Below are 20,011 nucleotides of genomic sequence, written 5' to 3'. Positions count from 1 at the left end.
TGAACACTAAAGCCCACATTTAACGTTGCATTTGTGCAACATTCAGTCTATTTAAATAAATGTTTTATACTTACATTACATAAAAATGCATTCATTATTTATTGTTTTAGGTATTCCTTTTGTATATTACTAAAGCATTGTTTGAATTACGAAAATTACAAGTCAGGTACTCAAAAACAGTTAGTAAATGTGTCAGTAGGACCACGATAGCCGCCATGTTGAGATCACATGGCAAGGTGTACACTATTACCTTTATCTGTACCGGATATTAATAACAGATGAGAAATATTTCTGTAAATGAGGTAATATCTACTGCAGTGCCCAGTACCTGAAAACATATTGCCTGTACATAATGTTTCCTATAACTCGAAACTAACGTAAAAATGTCACAGATATTGAATTTGTTATTAGTAAACCATTTAATTAACCAACCAAACAAATTATTATTAGAAAAGAATAACAAATGCTATCAAAAATGGCATGGGGAGAAAATAGACAGGAAGATTTTGTTCTCTCAGTAAAACACTCATTCACATAATTTTAAAACAGGAAATCAAATTAGTTTAGAAATAACAACAGACACACAAAGACAGACAGGTCGTAAACATTCTGTTTTTAATAGAAATGTCTTATTTTTTAAACGTCAGACATTTTTGGATATATTTTGTAAAAATAAAAACAAAACAAAAAAGTAAAGAAAAAATAGATTTAAATGACAAAGGAAAACAAGATGGAATTGTTTGATTTAGACGATGTAGATTTAGTGGTCTCATATACAATACAAATTCTTTTCATCGCCAAAAGTGCAAGTTCTCCCAAATTCTCCAATACATCTCTATAGCTTCAACACACACTGAAAGACAATGGAAGGTACAGGACTTGATTTAACCAAAAAATAAAACAGGGTTTCTGCTGTCCAAGCCTGAGACACCGGGAATTTCTCTGCCGCCCCAAAGTCTACGCAAGTGTTAGAAAGTGCCCCGAAAGCCTGAAAAAAGTAATTGTTGTGTCTGTTCAGCTGAATACTCGCTTGAGGAATTATGTGTACAGATTTCATACATGAAATGTACAAGAGACGTAAGCTTGGAATATAGCATGTAATGAGTCCCTTATAAACTTCTGGAAAGGTGCAAAAACAGTTTCACTCTTTAAAAAAACACATTATGCAATGTGGGATTTATATTATGCTAATAAATTTACCATGTAACAACATATAAGGAAAGTAATTAGAGATATCATATCTCAACCATATGCAAAAAAAGTTTAATATTGTTCCAACCTGACTGCCTTAACAGGTTGGACTGCAAGTTAAATATCTGCAGCCCATAAACAATGCCAATAATCTAGATCTACTTTCTTATAAATTCTATGTCTATTAAGCAGAATAGTGAAAATCCATGAGGAAGTCTTTATATTATGACATTTGCGTTTCCATGTGAAAAAAAGACAACATGTACGACATCTTGAATGTACGTCATTCCTTATTTTGCTGTGTCTTTACCGAGATGTGGTATGTACGGGGCGGCAGTTCAAATGGACTTCAACCCAAATATATCGCATATTCAAGTTTCTTTTCTTTTCATGTAGTATTTGCATTTAAATAAATCAATACATCCACTATGAGATAACAAAAAAGCATCAACAAGAGAAAAACAATAATAAAACAACAACAGTATTAATCAAAGAAGACAGCACACAATATTCTGGATGGCCTTTCGCAAAGTGCTTTTTGTTACAATCACAGAACTGCAATCAGCTTTATGGCTTTGTGAAGCCCGACACATTACCTTCTCTGGACATTCGGAATAGAGGAATAAAGAAATCCAAGCTTTAACAAAGTCCTTTAAAATGTAAGAAACCACCTCTTTTCCCTCTATCAGCATCTATTCGGTCTAACAATTATTACGGTTAAGAGGAAGTTATGGAATGCATCCTTGACTTGTTGAAGACCCCAGACTCTACCGTCTCCGTCCCACAATTCACTGCTGTTCTGGCTTCCTTTGAAAGCCTGTACAGTCCATCCACCCACATTTCTAGAATGTTAAAACATGTCCATAAACTGAACATCGACTTTTTCTAGACAAGAATGTACAGTTATTAGGCAAACAATGAGGGTGTTGTGGTCACATGGGTAAGGTGGCTTTTGATATAGTATCTTCAAAACTCATAATATATATTCGGTTGGTGTACTTTCAGTACAATAAAGCTTTGATTACATAGAAGGCAAAATTTGAGCTTAAACCAAAGAATAGAAATGGACATGGACTGATATTTAACCTGAGAAGCATCGATGACGGCCCATAATCCCCTGAAATCCCTCTGCCTCCTCCGACCACACACGCTGACATTTGCTCTCCAGAAGATCCCCTTGATCGGTGAAACATAACCAGCTGAGGCAGTCAAAGACTTAGATGGCTATAATTCCTTAGGTACACATAATGGCACAGCAATACCTGACGTGGCTCTCCCAAGCCCTATAAGACCTGTTTCCCTGCCCAACCTGCACAAACAATGCCACCTGCCCTCCCCAAACTGTGCAAACTAGTACCCACTGCCCACAAGCAACTCCTGGAGTGGGTCAAGTGAAAACAACTGTGCGAAGCTAGCCATGCATTATGGTGTCCTCAGCTAGTTGTGCTTCGGCCCAGCCAGAACATCTACAAAACATTGGTTGAATCAAATAATCTTCCATGATTATTACAGTCATTGTAATCTTTAATGCTTTTGTCCAATAAATTAAACAAAGACACAAACTAGATTAAGATTTGGATATTACACAAGCTTCTGCAGTAATTGGGTTTTGTGACACCTTCTCTGCGTAGTGTCTGTCAGTGAAGTTATCATTGGGGCGGAAGCAATAAACGGCGCAAAATGGAAGATAAAGAATCTCATCACTGCAATGAACATTTCCCAGCGGACGACTGTGATTATTAGTTTGTATTTACAAGTTGAGGTGTGTTAGACAAGCTCTGGACGAACGTATTTTGGTTCTTATAAACCGTCCACGATAAAACCGTGTTTGATATCTGACACAAGTATTCAAGAATAATTTGGAAAGCTGGAATGGAAGCCACCATTTGAAGAATCCTCCCATTCTCCTGTTATGTTAAGGCACATTCTCTCCACAATCCTTCTCCAATTGTCAAGCTTCAAGACTCTGCCCCTGAACTCCTTTTCGGACCCATTGAGCCACCCCAGAGAAAGCCAATGACTCCCTCTGGACTCACAAAGACCTTTAATAACTCCACCAATCTGCTTTGTAGAAACAGATGCTTAACGTTTGATCCTGTTGGATATAAGCCACTCCATGAATATTGTTCTCAAGTAGCTTACTTCTAGGTTGTTGTGGACTCTTAATTTATACTAGTCTAGGAAATCATTTAGCTTTGTTATAGACAAGTGCATCTGATGCAAAAACCCAATTGTCTAGAAACTTCAAGTTATCCAAGTATTCCCATACTTTGGTTTTCAAAAGGTTAGTCGCAGATGTATATTGTGGGAAGTTAAGTGGAGATTATTCATTGCATTTACTGAAACTCAAAGGTCTCCCCCCTTTTCCAAGGACATGAGTGACATTTAGTGCAAAAACTCTTTCTCAGCTAAAGCACCATTTCCAGTGCTATCAGGCTTTGTACCCCATAATACCCTCCCACCCAATATCCACCACCATTTAACCTTGACTCCTTGCTAAACCCAACCCACACAGCTAGCGTTATCTTTGCTAGAAAAAAACAAATAATCAGCCGTGACACATTTAACAATAAAACGAAAAGAAAGCATTGCAAGTTTAAAATGTAAAAGTCTCACACTAAAGATCACAGAAAATGAATAACAATCGATATCAAGGGAACTCAAGTATGTTTTCGTCCCAACAAATTTCGCTCTAACTGCAGCCTCTGTAATGAGGGAGGATGGATTCGGGCCGAGACAATGGTACAAAACATCCCCAAAAACTAATTTAAAAGCTACTTCGTATTGGATGATCGCAGGTTGCGAGTGAAAGTTGATAAGAGTACAGGAGATGGCCTAAGTCAATGTGTTACCACATAAACCCAAGCAAACGTGTTTTGGGGGTGTGAAACAACACACATTGGAATTTCCAGCTTCTGCTACATCATCCAGTCACACAAACCTTTCAACCACTCAAATCTTTCCTAGCTATGGTGAACAACAGTACGTGTGTGTATTTTCAGGGACCGCAATGCACTGACGGACACAACAATTTTAAACAAAGTACATGGCTGAAGTTAAAACCCTGAGTCTTACATACAGCCACGTTTTTTGCCACTCTTCTCTGTATTAAGACCAAATAGAGAACTTTTTATCAACTTTAAGTGCAATTAGTCATTAGGCATATTAAGACATTTCTTAGGGTATTTACTCCTTTTTTTTAATGCTAATATCATATCAACCAACATTTTCGGACAACACAATATTTTCACCCTGCCCCTTCTTTTCTCGAGTGACTGTGTGCACCGTTTTGGCAGCTCGATGTCAAACACGAACAAGCTAAAAAACAAATCAAAACAAACAAAACAGAACAAGCTGAGCATCAGCATTCGAATGGGCCGTTTTTAGCACATTTACTTTTTTGTTTTAAAGTACCCGTTTTCTTTTTTACTAAAAAGTGCCCTTCTCAGTAACAAAGTGCATTCAAATCTTGCTTCCTTCTTATTAAGGTGCACAAGACAAGGGTACAGCACCGCCGTAGGTACGATACTGAAAACTGCATTCACCATGAAAAAACAAAATTGCGTATCCTCAGCCACTGAATGGGCTAATATCCCGGCAACGATAGAAAATAACCAGCGATTAGGATCTGACTTTATCAGCAACAAAAGACTCTAATACAAGTCTCATCCTGGTATATGTACTAATATAACCAAAGCACCTATTTTTTGGCAGAGCCTGTCTTGACATGCCCCTCAAAACCTGCCTGATGATGCTCCAGACCCCTCTCGCTCTATTGTGGCTGAAGGCTGTTGCTGCACCCTTTCTAACCAGCACAAGGAAGCACATATTACTTTATGGTAAAAGTCTCTGTCGTTAGGACACGTTCTCCTAGATTTTCTATCAATTAAGATTTTTCTATATTTGATCCCATTTCCATGTATATAAAATGCATTAATAAACGATGTTCGTGTTTCAAGTGCTAAAAACGGGACCCCCTTTAACTCGGCCACAGCTGTGTGCTTATTCAAACTTCCATGTTGGAGATGAATTTATTGCTCACCTTATCGCTTTTCTTGTCTATGGTCCCTTGGGCAAAGAAATTGAATAAGCACTTTGTATCCCAACACAAACGGCCTTCTTAAATAGATATTTCTATTGTCTCTGATATCTTTAGTTAAAGCTGTGCAAATGCATAAAAAGGTGCTCGTCTCTCTTTTGCCAATAAAACAAACATACAAATATAAGATTCCCTGCTTAGCTTGTTCACCAGCTGTTTGTATAACAGTGGCGGCCTCACTTCACTGTTGCATACTGATTCACTCATCTGCCTAAGCATTCAAACTGTAGCACATTTATCACAATTCATACTTTAGGTGGAAACTTCAGGGTTCCATTAAGTGCAGTTTAGGAAAAACGGGGTTTCTCGGTTATAATTCTCTAAAAGGTCACAAAGCGTATCCCACCCGCAAACACAACCCATTAAGAAACCTGGAGTGAAGCTAAGGAAGCTGTAACCCTATCTATGTGAAATATATATCTTATAAAGGGTCTCATAACATTACAACCCAATATATACACACGTATACAAATGTAAAGTGTCAAGTACCCAAAAGAATCAACTAAAAAAACATCATAACAAAATATTAAGACAATCCCAAAAATAAGACTTATAATGCAAGTAAGACTGCCAAGAAGGAAACGCAGGCCTGTGAGAGGTAAGATTTAACATGATTGTGCCCAGTGGCGATCGGATGAAGGTAGTGCTTTAGAAACACAGGACCTCATCCCTTCTCTTATCCTATTCCTGCCAAAAAAAAGAAAATTATGAAGCTCTGTATGTGGATTTAACTTAAAAGTTAACCATTAAAACCTCAAAGATTATAATTTAATTTTTTCTTTTGCCTCAAAAACAAAAGAAACTTTTATTGAGAAAGTAACACTTAAAATCAAACCCCTGTCTGACACCGTGTCTACACCGGACACGATGCGACACGCGGCTTGTTCTAATGGGATTGTCGCATTGCGCCACGTCCGGCGAGGACAATATTTAAAATTGTAATGGGTTCTAATGCGTTCTATTGTCGCATCGCGCCAAGCCGCTTCCGGTGTAGACACAGTGTGATTCTTTCTGGAACATTTAGCAAAAAAAGGTGCTGCATCAGAGTATTGCATATATTGCAATCTGAGACAATATAATCTTTCATAGTGTATGTACATGTTGCATTAGAAAAAGAGGTTGCCTTGATCACATCTTGGACCATTCGTAGCTAACCTGTTGATCCAGCAGCCAGCCTGGTGTTTGACACCTTACTTTTTTAAGTCGAGGCCTTGCAGATGCGACCTGGAGATGAACTTGTTTCAACTGCATAGTAGCTTTTTCTCGTACACTCATGGCCAACGTTACAAAAAAACCAACAAAAAAAAAACAGAAAGATGGTGACTGCGTGGGTAAGTGATTTGAAATGCTCTTCGCTCTTTCGACAGACCAGTAACTCAGTGGTTAAGTCTCTATATGGAACGCGAAAGCTAAAAAACAGGAAAAAGAAACTAGGAGATTAGATTTGCGTGACACCCTGATTTGGTTTTTTAAAGAGGACCATGTAGTTTTAAGTTTATTTTTTTCTTATTTTTCCACTGAATTCTTCCTCTGGTTTTCGAGTAAAGCCCTCTCCGATAAAGTATGGTTTACGTAGTCGCGGTGCCCCTTTGTCCCAGGCTCAAATCTTGACTATCTTCCCCATCAGGAACCGGACTGTGCGTGTGACTACCATGATTTTCCTCCATGACTGACATTCCGCTGCCCCCGTCTGGATGCCGTCGCCCTCTCTCGATGTCCGCTTCTGGGCCATGGAATTCCAGAGGACCTTCCAAGAGCTCGGGATCTCGTATGCGTGGCTTGCGGCCACGTCGGGAAGGGATTCCGTTGCAGCCGTCTTTCTTGAGATGACGATGGAGGTGGTCCGAGCGCACAAAGGTTTTAAAACAGCTAGAGCACTGGTAGGGACGTAAGCCTGTGTGCACACGCATGTGATTCTTCAGGTCGTAGTTGTGGGCGAAGGCTGCGCCACACTGGGTACACAGGTAAGGCTTCTCTCCTGTATGCTTGCGCATGTGAACCTTTAGTTTGTCCTGCCTAAAAAAGAGCATACAAAAACTTTAAACCAGAAGGTTTGTGAGAATTATTAAGTGAATACACATTAAAAGATTCAACAACAATTTGGGGTTAAAAGATTAGCGAAATAATAGCATGATACACTGAATTGATATTTAATTTACTACACCTATAATTCTTTTAAATTATTTGACGGCTGTTAACACCTCTGATGTTGGGATGAGTCATTAACTATGTTGAATTACAAGATGCAGAGGTAAAGTTAGTCACATAGACTATTAGCAAACACAACCCCACCAACACATTACATAAAGAAATTAAAAGTAAATAAATTAAAATTTTGTGTGTTCTTACACAGCAGAGACAACATGCATTCTCAAAAAGAGCCTGACCTCCTTATCTTCACTTTCAGGAGCAAAGCCAAGTTTATTTATCATTTGTTCTGCACTGAAAGCGCCCAAGGTCATATGAGGGAAGAGAGCAATAAGGCTCACAGCTTTATCGCCATAATTTCTTTTTAGGCCAATGAGGCACTAAAGGGCTCAATGTTCAGTTCGGAATCATAGTGGACCCTGAGTCTCCCAAAATGGGTGAAGTTTTATAAGAGGACAAAGCCCTCTTGTTTTACAAGTAAAATCTGTAATTTTCATTGGCAACCAAGTTCAAATCAGGACAAAGTTTATGGGAAACAACCAATGTAGACCAAAATTTAAAAGGTGTGCTGGGTTGAGGATCAGGTTTAGAAGAATGTGGTTTAACCTTTAATGTCCTTTAGTTCCACAATAAAGCGGCATTGAAACTATACAGTATCAACAATTGCAAATTCCGTGTATTTTCCAAACCTAAGCAAACTAGTCTAAATAAGTCTTAATGGTTAAAGAGTAGGCTTTCTATAACAAGAGGTAGCATAGTTATAGTGTGGTGTCAAATACAAGGCCTTCTGTTGTCAGACTCCGCTCTAAGCTTACCCCTCGCCATCCCTCCTCCCAAGCTTGTGACCAGGGCAGAGTATGGCTAAACAAAGTAGGATGGTTGACCTGTCCGGAACTGTGCATGCTTTCTGCTTGTTCACACACATGTAGACACACATCTGAGTATGTAAACACGAGGCCCGCTTGTATTTGAACCATATGTATGCACCTTAAGATTCTCTCGCTCATAAATTTCCCACCTTCCCTTAATTTCTCATCAGCCTTCACAGAAAAAGGTACACCATATGCATACGCACAAGTTATAAACCATGTGTTGACACACATGCAAGCAATGTAACAGAGTTGGGCGCAGACAAATGAATTATTTAAAAGACCGGATTGATTTATTGCAGTGTGAGTGTGGTGCACTCTTAACCCTGAACTAACAGGATTAAGATTACAGTACCCCTTCCCAATAGGTGGCGTATTTAGAAGGCAAATTTAGATCCATCCCTACGCAAATAGCGTGCCAGATATTTTCAGTGCAGTGTCTATTTCCAATGTGTGTCCCCTGATTAATTCATTAGGGCAATGGTTTCATGGAAGAGGTGATGCCCTTAAGGGCAGAGCAAGACACGCTAGCAGCTTGCTAGCTGAGCTTCAGTCTTGTAGAACATAGCAGTTTCGATCAGCTAGTTTTCTGAACAAGGAGCTGTATGTGCCAGGGGCAATAATCAACGTAGCACACAGGGTCACAAGTTCGGCTGACTCGCAAGCGTAGATAGGGCACCACGCTGTAATCGCTTTCAGTATTGGCAGGGAGAGTTTTATAACAGCCTTGTCCCTGATAACAGTCAAATAAGCAGTGCTACCACAACCCACTTTTATTGGACCCCCTTGTTAAAATTCCAGGACTTTGTCATGCAATCTTTCAGTCAACATAAAACGCTTTTTTTATTGTGTTCGTCCTTACTTTGGTATACTGAATACCTTACAAATGAAATACTTATCTTAGTTGTTGATTAGCAATTTTTGTAAGAAAATTACAGCACGTTTGCATGCATAAACTCTACAAATGTAAAAAGTCGACAAATTACCTGGTGAATCTCACTTTGCAGATGGCGCATTCATAGGGCTTTTCTCCCGTGTGTGTACGGATGTGCCGTGGAAGCTTGCCTGCACCCTGGATGACCTTGGAGCAGATGGGGCACTTCTGGAAGGCCTTAGAGCGCATCTTCCTCTCTCCACTGTTACTCCCTCCACTTGTTTGGTTCCCACCTCCGCTGCCCCTCATGGACCACATTGGTAGCAGACTTGGTGACATGGGGGAACTGGTGATCTCTTCTTGCTGTGCACTATTAAAGTACTTCAAGTAAAACTCAACATCCGGCTCTTCACTCTCCGGCCTGTCCTCCTCACCCACACCCGCTATGGCCTGCTCCCTTTTCTGCTGCAAGGAGTCCATCATCTGTTGTAGCAAAGCACTTGCTGAGCCTTGCTCCCGCTCCCCTGGCACTTCCACCTCTCTCTCGGATTTGGGCTCTGCCTGATGGAGGTAGAAATGTCCATTGTGAGTAGGAGCATAAAAGGACATCAAAGCTTCAGCACCTTTTCCTTGAGCTCCATTCTGGTGCTCCTCGTCGACATCTTCGGGGTCGTGAGGTGGTTGCGCTAGGGCCTGGGCAAGTGGCGAGTAGTAGTCAGCAGGGCCGGTGGGCATTCCATTGCTGTCAGCGCCGTTCCGTTGGCTAAAGTGCAGGTGTGCGGGCAGGTCCCTGAGCTCTGGCGTGCTGCAGCTGCTACCCCAATGTGCCCCCCTCTGGAAATATTCCAGGTACTCCCGGGCACGCAGCCGGATGCCCTGCTCTTTTCCATTTTTTTTCCGTTCCTCCCCTTCCTCGTCGTCTTCTTGCTCACTGCCCGCCTGCAAACAGTTAAGGCATATTTACCTTAACAATTCATTCAAATTGCCAGAACAGCCAGAAACAACAACAGTTTTTTCCTGCAGGCTATACTCACAGTATAGCCTGAACAATTAAAAGCTCTTACTACACACTGTCCATCACATTGCACACTTGCACATAGCATCTGAAAACTGTACATAGTAAGAAAGAATACGTTAAACCTGTAAATAACACATCTGCACATTCATTTAAACAATTATATGTTGTTTTTTGTCTATATTTTTTCACTTTTTCTATTTAGAGTATTATCGTTATTATTTAATTCTCATTTTTCTATCTCCATGTGTACACTTTCTTCTGCACTAAGCTCCTGTCACAGAGTCAAATTCCTTGTGTGTGTAAACATACTTTGTAATAAAGCTCCCTCTGATTCTGATTTCCAAATGTTTTTGCAATCAAGTTTTAAAATACAATTTATAGAATACCCACCGGCGGGGAGAGCACTTTGGTGTCCAGCAGGTGTGTGCAGACTTCTTGGACGGGTGAGATCTCCAGCACACGGGCAGCACTTAGGATGTCAACCACACTGTTGCGGCTGACTGTGAGTGTGGCCGTATAGGCAAAGTCCAGGAGGGCAGCCAGCGTCTCAGGGCGCACAAAGTCCAGCGTATAGACTTTCTGACGGTCAGCAGCCAGACCCGAGGTGAAAAGCTTGTGGAAGTAGGTGCTACAGGAAGCCAACACAGAGCGGTGGGCAGGGAATTCTCTCTCCTGGGCCACTAGCAGTACATCACACAGCAGCCCGCTTAGCCGTTGTCGGTTGAGACTACCCAGCAGGTCAGCACTGTGCTCAGGGAAAGGGATACCGACTGGGCCTTCTTCAACCTCGCCCGCACTACTGCAGGTCCTCCCCTGCCGTCTTCCCCGCCCACCAGCTCCTGACGACATTTTCCACCAGCCTGCCGCCGAGCCGCCAATCGCAGCCGCCGCTCGTCCGTCCGTCCTGCCGTCTGCCCGTCTGCCTGTCTAAAAATTTACATATTTATTTCAATATTTCATTAATAAGGTATCAATTATTATGGCCATATTAATTAATGGCTATAATAAACAATATAGAAATTATTATTACAAAATAAATATATAATGAATTAATCGCTATATAAAAAACACATTTTGAGGTAGTACTATTTTCTCTCTGCTTTATTACCATCCAGAGTAAGATTACCAGGTCCTGTATGCAAATGAAACTTACATATCTAACAGATAGTGGCCAAATGGTTGCTACTATGAGACGAAAGACCACTGATCTTAACCAGAAATATAAGTTAAAGTTAAGTACAAGTTAAGTTAAAGCACATGTTTAATTATTGTAATAACATAAATGACAGTAAATACACAATGTGTTAGTTAACACAAATATTTCACTGTGCTTTCTCAAGAAGAAACTAGGTGAAATGAGCTAGAATAAGAATAAGGGTATAAGCTGTAAATTTAACAATATGTGCTGTTTCAGAACACATACACATACACGCACGTATAAACACCTAGATATCACTCAGTTCCTGTTTCTAGTTTCTTTCTTGATACTTTAAATGTTAGCTTAGCTAATCAAAAAACTGTGTAGTTATAATGACAGAAAGTTGCTTTAAATATGCCTAGTTGGAAAACAGGAAAAAGTTTCATTATGACTGTCAAACAGAAAAACACAAACCCCACAGTTCAACAGTTGGGTATAACACCTCGTGATGCTGTGAAAAAGCTGCTGTTATTTTTACATATTTGTTGTTGTGACTTTAACATGCAAAACTGAAGCGCCTTATACTTTACAGCAATCAGTTCAGGGCGTTGACTCAATCAAACTGAAACAGCGCGTCAGAGGGTGGAAAGCATGCTGGCATGATGGCAGCGGGGAAGGAGATTCTTTACAGTGCAACTTTGCTGGGGGGAATGCATAGTGTGTAGTGTAGGGCTGGGCATGTGCAGTTGGCTGCAGGGGATGGGGGCAGGGGGTTGCCAGCTATAGACCTGAGTGGAAAAAAAAAACACTAGAGGACTAGGAGTGAGAGTAGGAGGACACACGTAGGGCTGCAAGGGAACAGTATTAAATAGGGAGGTTGTCAATCCGGTCTGAGCCGGTTACCCCACCCTGCACTGTGTGCCAAGTTTCAGGAAAGGCCTGTCCCCTTGATCACCTGTGGGGGGAGATTAAAATGATCGACTGCAGTACAGGCAAGGGTAGAGGGAGGGGGGATTTTGGAAAGCAATTCTTCTTGATTTGTCCATTGGAAAACACGCTTGCACACGAAAGCCCAATAGCCTAACTACCCCCCGCCCCTCCATCTGCTAGCGTGACCCAGCAGGGGGTGAGGCCAGGGGGATTATACTCAATAAGAGCAATGCATTGAAATGACATTCCTTCAGATCAAGCCCCTTCATATGTATGCAAGACCTGCTCAACCTGACTGCTAACTCGCTCTCAATAAACTGCCTTCGTCCACACCTAGAGAGCTGGCACAAAGTCAGGTCACTATTGGTGTTGCACTAGAAAGGTAGTGGGAAGGTAAAACAGCAGCAGGTAGCAAACAAACCAACCCACACTACCAGTCTTGCTTTCATTATTATCTGTAGGTGACATTTAAACCCATCTCAGACAGTTCTGAGTTGGAATGATGGAATTGTCATAAACTAGGGCACATATGGACTACGCATTCCTATATAGCACACCTCAGTGAAGCCATTCCAATAATAGTCCCCCCTGCTGGACCACGTCTTGACTTGTTTAAGTTGGTAATGCCTGTAAGCCAATGGTTTAAGCCCTTCTCTCTCTGTCTCTTCCTTCACCTTTGAGCCACATGATGAGCACCAAGCCAAGCCTTGATACCACAGTTTTCTTTTTGGCTTTCTTTCGTATCTTTGAAAAATCCCCATCTCCTTGACAAACAGGCGCTATCTATCTCATTGTTTTATTGCAGAGAATTTGAATAAGTCATTGTAAAGACTAGACTCAGTATGAGACAAGTAACTCATGAGTTAAGGTAAATTGTAAAGTACTGTATAATCAAATCAAAGGTTTGTGAATTTCATAGAGGGGGCACTAAGTTACTATTGCTAATATAAGGGAGTTATCGGAAAGGACATTCAAAACCAGAATTAAGATTTCTGCACTTCAGGTTGTTGGTGACAACAGGGCACCAGTAAAGCAACGTCGCTGTCCCTGAATAAACCCAGGTCAACCCTGAAAGAAAGAGGAAACAGTGCAAACAAACCTGATCCTGACACCTTCTCAGGGCTCCCTACATTCATCATCACTTATTCATGGCCCTGGGTGACAGGGGCCATGTAACGGCCCCAACGTCTCATTTCCAGACCTCTATTGCCGTCCACACGCACAGGCCTCAGCTACTTTGCAAGTCAAACCACAAATTACTGCGAATACCCACCCCGGCCCCCAACCGGTCCTAACGGCCCCTCCCAGGCCATGTGAAGAGCAGGTTTCGGGAATAGATCTCAAAGACTGTCAAACTTGTCTTAACAGAGTTCCTCAACTACTTGAGTCGTATTAGTTAATATAGAAGTAAACAAAATTTTCTTGAAAATTCAATAGGGCCAGTTACCTTTAGCTAGCATTTTTACAACATATTACGATACAACTGTTGATTTGAAGTAATTTAATGTTGTGTTAGACATAAGGTCAACACAGTACATTTGTTTTACAAGAATCATGAGGCATCTAATGTCAATCAAACGGTGCCAAGGGTATTTAATGTGTTTGGTGATTAGGTTCTTAGAAATCAACCACTTCACTCCTCAACAAACTCCGAAGCAATGCTAATCCAGTGGAGGACACCAAACATTAAATCTACATGCTTACACAGACTGAAAACAGACACCTCAAAATGAAACATGAACGGCAAGCACTTGTACATGCATTCTAGTATACACATGACATAAATCAAAACAAACAGCAACCTTTTGCAGAAACACCTTAGTGTCTTTCTATTAATTTCGTTTTCAGTATAACCACTGCCTGTAGTTTATGATAAGCTCCATGTATTAACATCTGCGCACAGAGTGCACCTCTCAACATTCATGTCCACTTAATATGTGCTGTAAGTGTTTTTGTGTAATTAGCTCCTCCTGCCACATGAGGGAGGGACGGGGAATCACCACAGGTTGACAGGGTTCAAGGTCAAGGCCGAGAGGATATTACCGGATAATCGTAAACAGTATGGAGAGGGGCTGACTGGTTCCAAGAAGAACTGGATTTTAAGCAAGGCCCTGCAAATGAGTCACCCCTGCCAGCGTTGGTTAGAGAAACATGATTGGTTGCAAAAAAGTAAGCAAGAAGTGGGCAAAAAACTGATAAAACTGGAGTTGTGGTGCCGGGCTGTTTCACTGGAGATGTCAGCAGGCTGCCAAAAATCCAGACTTGTATTCACAATGTCCTCTAAAAGGTATTGGGAGAGGCTGTCTTGAAGCAAATGCAAACTTGTGAGTCGACATAACTCATTTTTAGTTTGCTTTAGTCTCTGGAGCATTCTATAGACACATAAGAACACAGCCTATCCAAGCATAACCTCTCTCTTGAAAAAGTGATAGAAGTCAATTGAAGCTTCAGTACAAAGAAACTGATTTCTTGTTATTTTTCAGAATCAAAGGTCTTGGTTCCAAAAGCATATAAGCTAAAGGTAAAGGAGGTGTAGCAGGAGATTTATCTTCCAAAGCAACATGCCTACAATCCCTCTAGACTAGCAGCAACTTTGTTGGAAGATAAAGCACACATGTGAAAATACCATGACGCCCCCTCAAAATTTGACCAAACTTTTCCAGGCCTAACTCCCTGCATCTGTCTATGAGCTGCCCACAGCTTCTATAAGTCTTTTGGACAATCCATAGCAGAGCCAAAAACCAAGGAAAGACAGAGTGAACCAACGCATGGCAAAAACAAAATAGACTAATGGCGGCGGTGCTACCCCAGCCCTTCCAGTGTCCTTGCGCTAAGGCCACAGCCCATGTCTGAAACTCTTTTGCTGCTGCAGTAGCCCAGCCGGTTGGGCGGAAGAAGACTTCCTGCGTGACTCTGGTGATGGTGTAACAGAACCCGCTCTGTTATCAGATGACCAGCTCTCCCAGACACTGCACTGCACACTCCACCACCAGTCCACCACAGCTTCCACTTCCCTCTTCTGCCTTTGCTGAAGAGGCAAAACGGCCTGACAACCCACCCATGATTTCTGTTTCAGCTCTACCTCACAACTCATCTTTGAACGATCACACGGAGGTAAGTGTGTCAAGGACTCCTCCACCTGCTGGAGGTCGAGCTCCACAATAGAGAATGGGGGCGAGAGCATAAACTTACAGCAATTAGATTCCACATTACTGTCAAGGAAACGGAAAAGAAGGCCTCACTCATCGCGTTGACAGACTCTTGTCAGATAAGGACGAGGGGAAGACTGTATTTTAAAGAGCGCAATGAGAGAATAATGAGATGAGCTCTCTGATTACCGATAGTGACGCTAGCTTGTGACTGCCCATCTTCCAGCATCATTTCATTTGATCACTTAAAAAGCGCTTCACAACTGCCCACCCAAGCATTGCCTCCCCGAATGCAATAAAAATAAACCTCAAAGAGAGGGAACTTGAAGTGTGTTTAAAAGGCTGAGGGATTAGTGTAGACTGAATTTGGTCGAAGAGCATTTTCTGGAAATTTCTATTGCCCCCAGCCCCTAAACCTCCAGTCCTTCCTTTGTGAAAGGAGAAAACACACATACTTTATGTACAACTATTGTACATAACTGTTCCAGAGTACTGAAAATGTTTGCTTATAATTAATGATGCATTTAGTTGTCAATTCTATGTTTACTACATGCAAGTGCATTAAAACGAATTCTAAATGAATTTAAATTGGGCTTAAATGTGGCATTTAAAAGGCACACACAGCTATTAAGACTAACACTTAATAACATCCAGCTCTGAAAATGTTCACATTTTAACATATTATAAGTATTCAGTGAAAAATATGGCAAAAATTGGGTAACAGAGAAAAAAACACTGCTTGACATGTGACATACCTTATTATCATATAATGCTCACCTGAAATGACCCTGGCAGGTCATTTAATTGTACACAGGGTTAACTGGTTTATGGTGGGTACAAATCTCTTTGCCACTTAAACAAGCAACAGACAATAAAGAACGGCCTCACCCCAGTGAGACAAGGAGCCTTGTCTGTGCATTATTCAGACGCTGGGCGTCATTGGTGAATAAAAATACCCCTTACGCCTTCCCTGTACCCGCACTAGTGAAAACGAGTCAAGCAAGTATGGGTTGGAAATGATCTGCATATATTTTTGAATAAAAAGAGAGAGAGACACTGCAGTTTCCTGCAACGCCTTTAAGCCCAGGACACACACCAAGCTACTGATTTGACAAGTCATGAGACCCTGCTAAAGACCCTTCGCAACTTGATTGTGCATTATGGCATAGCTATAAAAAGAATGAGAGTGCAGAGCAGCCTGCACAGGATCTGCCAAGAGAAGAAGCAAAACTTTCCAAAGTCCAATATTCTTGGAGATCTCAAAGAGCAGGATGTCTTTGAAGTGAATCTAAGTTCTAAATAGTTTTGTAGTCCACCAGAGGTGCCAAGCCAAACTTTTATCAACCATGGAACTAAACTTAAACTAATTTGCATATGCTTAAAAAAATACCTTGTGTATGAACGACACTTTGGATTTAAACAGGTCGGATCAAGTAAAATAAAAAAACTTGAAACAATGACACAGGTCAGTAAAATAAATACTCGAAAAGCAAAACTCACCAGACAGAACCTCGCCAAGCCATACCTTAACACAACAAGGCTTCACTTCCTTCTCCATGCCATGTGTAAGTGGGTCAAGTGCTCCAACTCAAATCAAGCAAAGTCCCTCTCTTTCCCCTCTTAAGATTCTATTATTTCTCTTCTAGCCTGCTTTTCCATTCTCAGACACCAGAGAGAGTGAGAGTGCATTTGAAGCTCTTACCGGCTGGACAGAATTTTACTTCCCTCTGGGACAGCTCAGTCTTCCCCTGCCTGCCTGCTTGCTTGCTTGTCTGCCTCTGTGTATGGCAGGGTACTGCTCCGGAGCAATTGCAGACAGGAAACTTCCAAGCAGCCCTGGTTACACAGGCAAGCCCTTGCCTGATCCCACACAGGCAGACACCTACCAACTCCCCCACTCTATTTTCAGCCCACTGCTCTGGCTTCACTTCCCCCTGCGATTGGTCTGCTGGCTGCTCAATCACCACACCTCCCCGCTAGGATAGGCTACCGGCTGTTCCCTTTCCTGTATGGCCAAAGGCAAAGCACTCTGGGATGTGGAGTTCCTAAGTGCTACTATGCCTACTTTCAGGCTGCAGCTATGAACTACAAGTCCCAAAGTGTCTGCTCTTGCCACCCCTACATCTCTGAGCTTGCTTCAACGTAAGCATTCAGAGCTGAATTATACACTACCGTGTATTGATAGCTGGATGCCAGGTATTAAAAGTGCAGACCAGTCATCGCGCAATACCAAGCTCTGTACATATGAATAAATAAAGGGATCCAAACACAGCTGAGGAAAACATCTAGAAATAAATTGTCACACATTACGCAAAACTTCAGCATTCTTGACCTAAATTGCACTTTTTTCCATAAAGTATTTCATTGTAATAGTAAACACTGCCAGCATATTTCAAAATGCAGAGAAAAAAGCTTGTGCAGAAATTATCACAATTCATTTCCAAACGAATGACAACAAACAAAAAAAACTGGACCCTAGTGCGTACCTCTGCACCTCGTCCTGTGGAATTATTTTTGGTACCTTTCCTCAAGTACACTACCTACCTTCACCCCCCCCTTCCTGGCCGAACACACCCCTTAAGGGCTGCCCTCAAAACAACAACAAAAGTTAGCAGCTGGAAGGAAATGATAAAGTTTATTAAAGCAATGCTAGTGAGCAAATGTTGAACGAAAGCAGTTGTTTTACAAGAACGCAAAAAGAGGAATCATTTCTCACTGGCACTGGAGCCCCTTCCCACCCCCCACACTCTCTCTCCTTTCTGCCCCCCTCCCTTATTCCTTCCTCCTCTGCCCTGCTCCCTTCGGTCGACAGGCCCTGGGCAGACAACACGGGGGACAAACGGGCTCACCTGCGATTGCCGTAGTGGTTTTGGTTATGGGTTAGCTCTGCCCTCCTCTTCTCTCCTCCTCTATGGAGCTCGCTCTCCCTCTCTCTTAGCTGTCCCTGCTGTTCAAAGCTCCGTATGCGCTAACCAAGCACCAGCAGATCAACTCAATTCCCTTCCTGGTTTCTGGAGGGCAAAGAGGTCCCTCCCTTTCTCTCTCTCTCTCTCTCTCTCTCTCTCTCTTAAAGAAACAGCATTCCCCCATGCTGCTCTGCTCTCTTCTGCTCCTCTCTGGGGAATACAGTAAAAGGCTGTTATCATGCAATAATGCGCACCATCACTCTTCACACAAACCTAATGGTAGAGTTCACAAGGGTGTCTGGAGAAATTGGCTCACAAAGTTTCACCCAAATGTAGCTTGGGTGAGAGCAAGTGCCCAAATTATGAAAGTTAACAGTCTTGCTCTCCCCTGTGTGTGCGAATGCAGACGCACCCACCCATCCCATTGCCTGAGGTCATGGAGTCCCACCCCAGAACAAGCCATGGCACATTCCAGCACACTCAGGGTCTGCCAACAGTCCCCCCCGCAACATACACACACACACACACACCCTCCACTGTCTTCGATTAATACAACTTACAGAGTTCACCTACTCTCAAGGGGTCGTCGGTGAAAAGGGACACCATTATATGGCTTTTCTTCCTTCACCTCACATAATGAAACAAACTCTATTCAAATGAACACTTTGTAATTTAAAAACAAAAGTAATCTCAGTAACATACTGAAATTCAATACTCACCAAAATCATACCGAGTAGGGCGATGAGTACAGTCGAACAGCAGGAGAGACATGGATTTCCGTCCACCACTTAAGAGACAAGTTCGCCGGTTTACCTGTTACCCGACTGAGTGTTTCTCAAAAACAGGATCAGTACATGACCTCCCTGCGAGTAACTATACAAATGAGGACTCTCCCATAAAACAGGGAGTGGACGCAGAAGAGCGTAATTGAGTATGGCACTGAATTGCGCTTAAATGCAAAAGTATTGAATCGGAGACCAGCAGGTTGAACTAACACACAACAGCCACAGAGGGCAGTATAGCAGTGGCACTTATATATATTTTTAGGTTCATTAGTAATAATAACTTTAATGTTGAATCGAATTTACTAGTACCACAAAACATTTGTAGAAGTGACTGCAAAAGAAATTGCATAAAACGTGTCTGCAGTTTGGTTTCTTGACAACACACTCATTCCTACTTGGTATGCGGTAAAACACTAGCTGACTGGTTCTCTCTTATTTATTTCACCACAGGCCTAATAATGGACTGTTTTAAACTATATGTAACATTAGTATGAGTTTTATTCCTCTAAATATCCTAAGGTTATATTCTATAAACAATATTGCTTATACAGTATATTATTGATAATTTGTTATTTCCAGTCAGATTAATTAATACAGCATCCCAGTAAAAACATAAAATAAAGTTACAGGTACAACATGACACTTCGAACAGGAAGATTTTCTTATCCAGCTGCTGTGTTTATCACTTACAATAGTTACAGGTTTAGCCATTAACCTTTTATGTGTCTTTAGCTTCAACCAGAAGGACACCACTTAATAAATTTGCCTAATTTATTAAAACTGTTCACCTTAAAAGCACAGTTTGCCTCTTGCATTTACATAACCCCATGGCTTTAGTGCTTAATTGTTTAAAAATATTATATTAAATTAACCATTTTAATATGCATAAACAATATTATAAATA

The 20,011-nt window shown here is 41.5% G+C and overlaps 1 protein-coding gene across 4 annotated transcripts; it reads right to left on the bottom strand.

The window, feature by feature from the left end:
- Nucleotides 1-592: 592 nt before the first annotated feature.
- Nucleotides 593-19,948, bottom strand: zbtb7a (zinc finger and BTB domain containing 7a). 4 transcript variants are annotated; one of them, XM_057326347.1, is made up of 4 exons: nucleotides 19,042-19,948; nucleotides 10,590-11,126; nucleotides 9,294-10,120; nucleotides 593-7,306 (listed from the first exon to the last, which is right to left on the bottom strand). In XM_057326347.1, the coding sequence occupies exons 1-4, from the start codon at nucleotides 19,048-19,050 to the stop codon at nucleotides 6,859-6,861; spliced, it is 1,821 nt and encodes a 606-aa protein (XP_057182330.1). In that variant the 5' UTR covers nucleotides 19,051-19,948; the 3' UTR covers nucleotides 593-6,858. The 4 variants fall into 4 exon arrangements, with proteins under 4 accessions (XP_057182330.1, XP_057182331.1, XP_057182332.1 ...); XM_057326348.1 differs by lacking the exon at nucleotides 19,042-19,948 and adding an exon at nucleotides 18,266-19,024; XM_057326349.1 differs by lacking the exon at nucleotides 19,042-19,948 and adding an exon at nucleotides 17,119-18,126.
- Nucleotides 19,949-20,011: the final 63 nt, after the last annotated feature.

The sequence above is a fragment of the Triplophysa rosa genome, linkage group LG25 (genome assembly GCF_024868665.1).
Source record: "Triplophysa rosa linkage group LG25, Trosa_1v2, whole genome shotgun sequence".
NCBI classification, from domain to species: Eukaryota; Metazoa; Chordata; class Actinopteri; order Cypriniformes; family Nemacheilidae; genus Triplophysa; species Triplophysa rosa.
The sequence above is the reverse complement of the archived record's forward strand: the minus strand, read 5'-3'. Positions and strand labels throughout refer to the sequence as shown.

Bases quoted from the DNA above. Each gene is read 5' to 3' on its own strand.
- zbtb7a (XM_057326347.1), bottom strand. The intron at 10,121-10,589 runs GTGGGTATTCTA...AACTGTTTGCAG, and splicing joins CCAAAGTGCTCTCCCCGCCG to GCGGGCAGTGAGCAAGAAGA. The intron at 7,307-9,293 runs GTAATTTGTCGA...GCTCTTTTTTAG, and splicing joins TGCAAAGTGAGATTCACCAG to GCAGGACAAACTAAAGGTTC.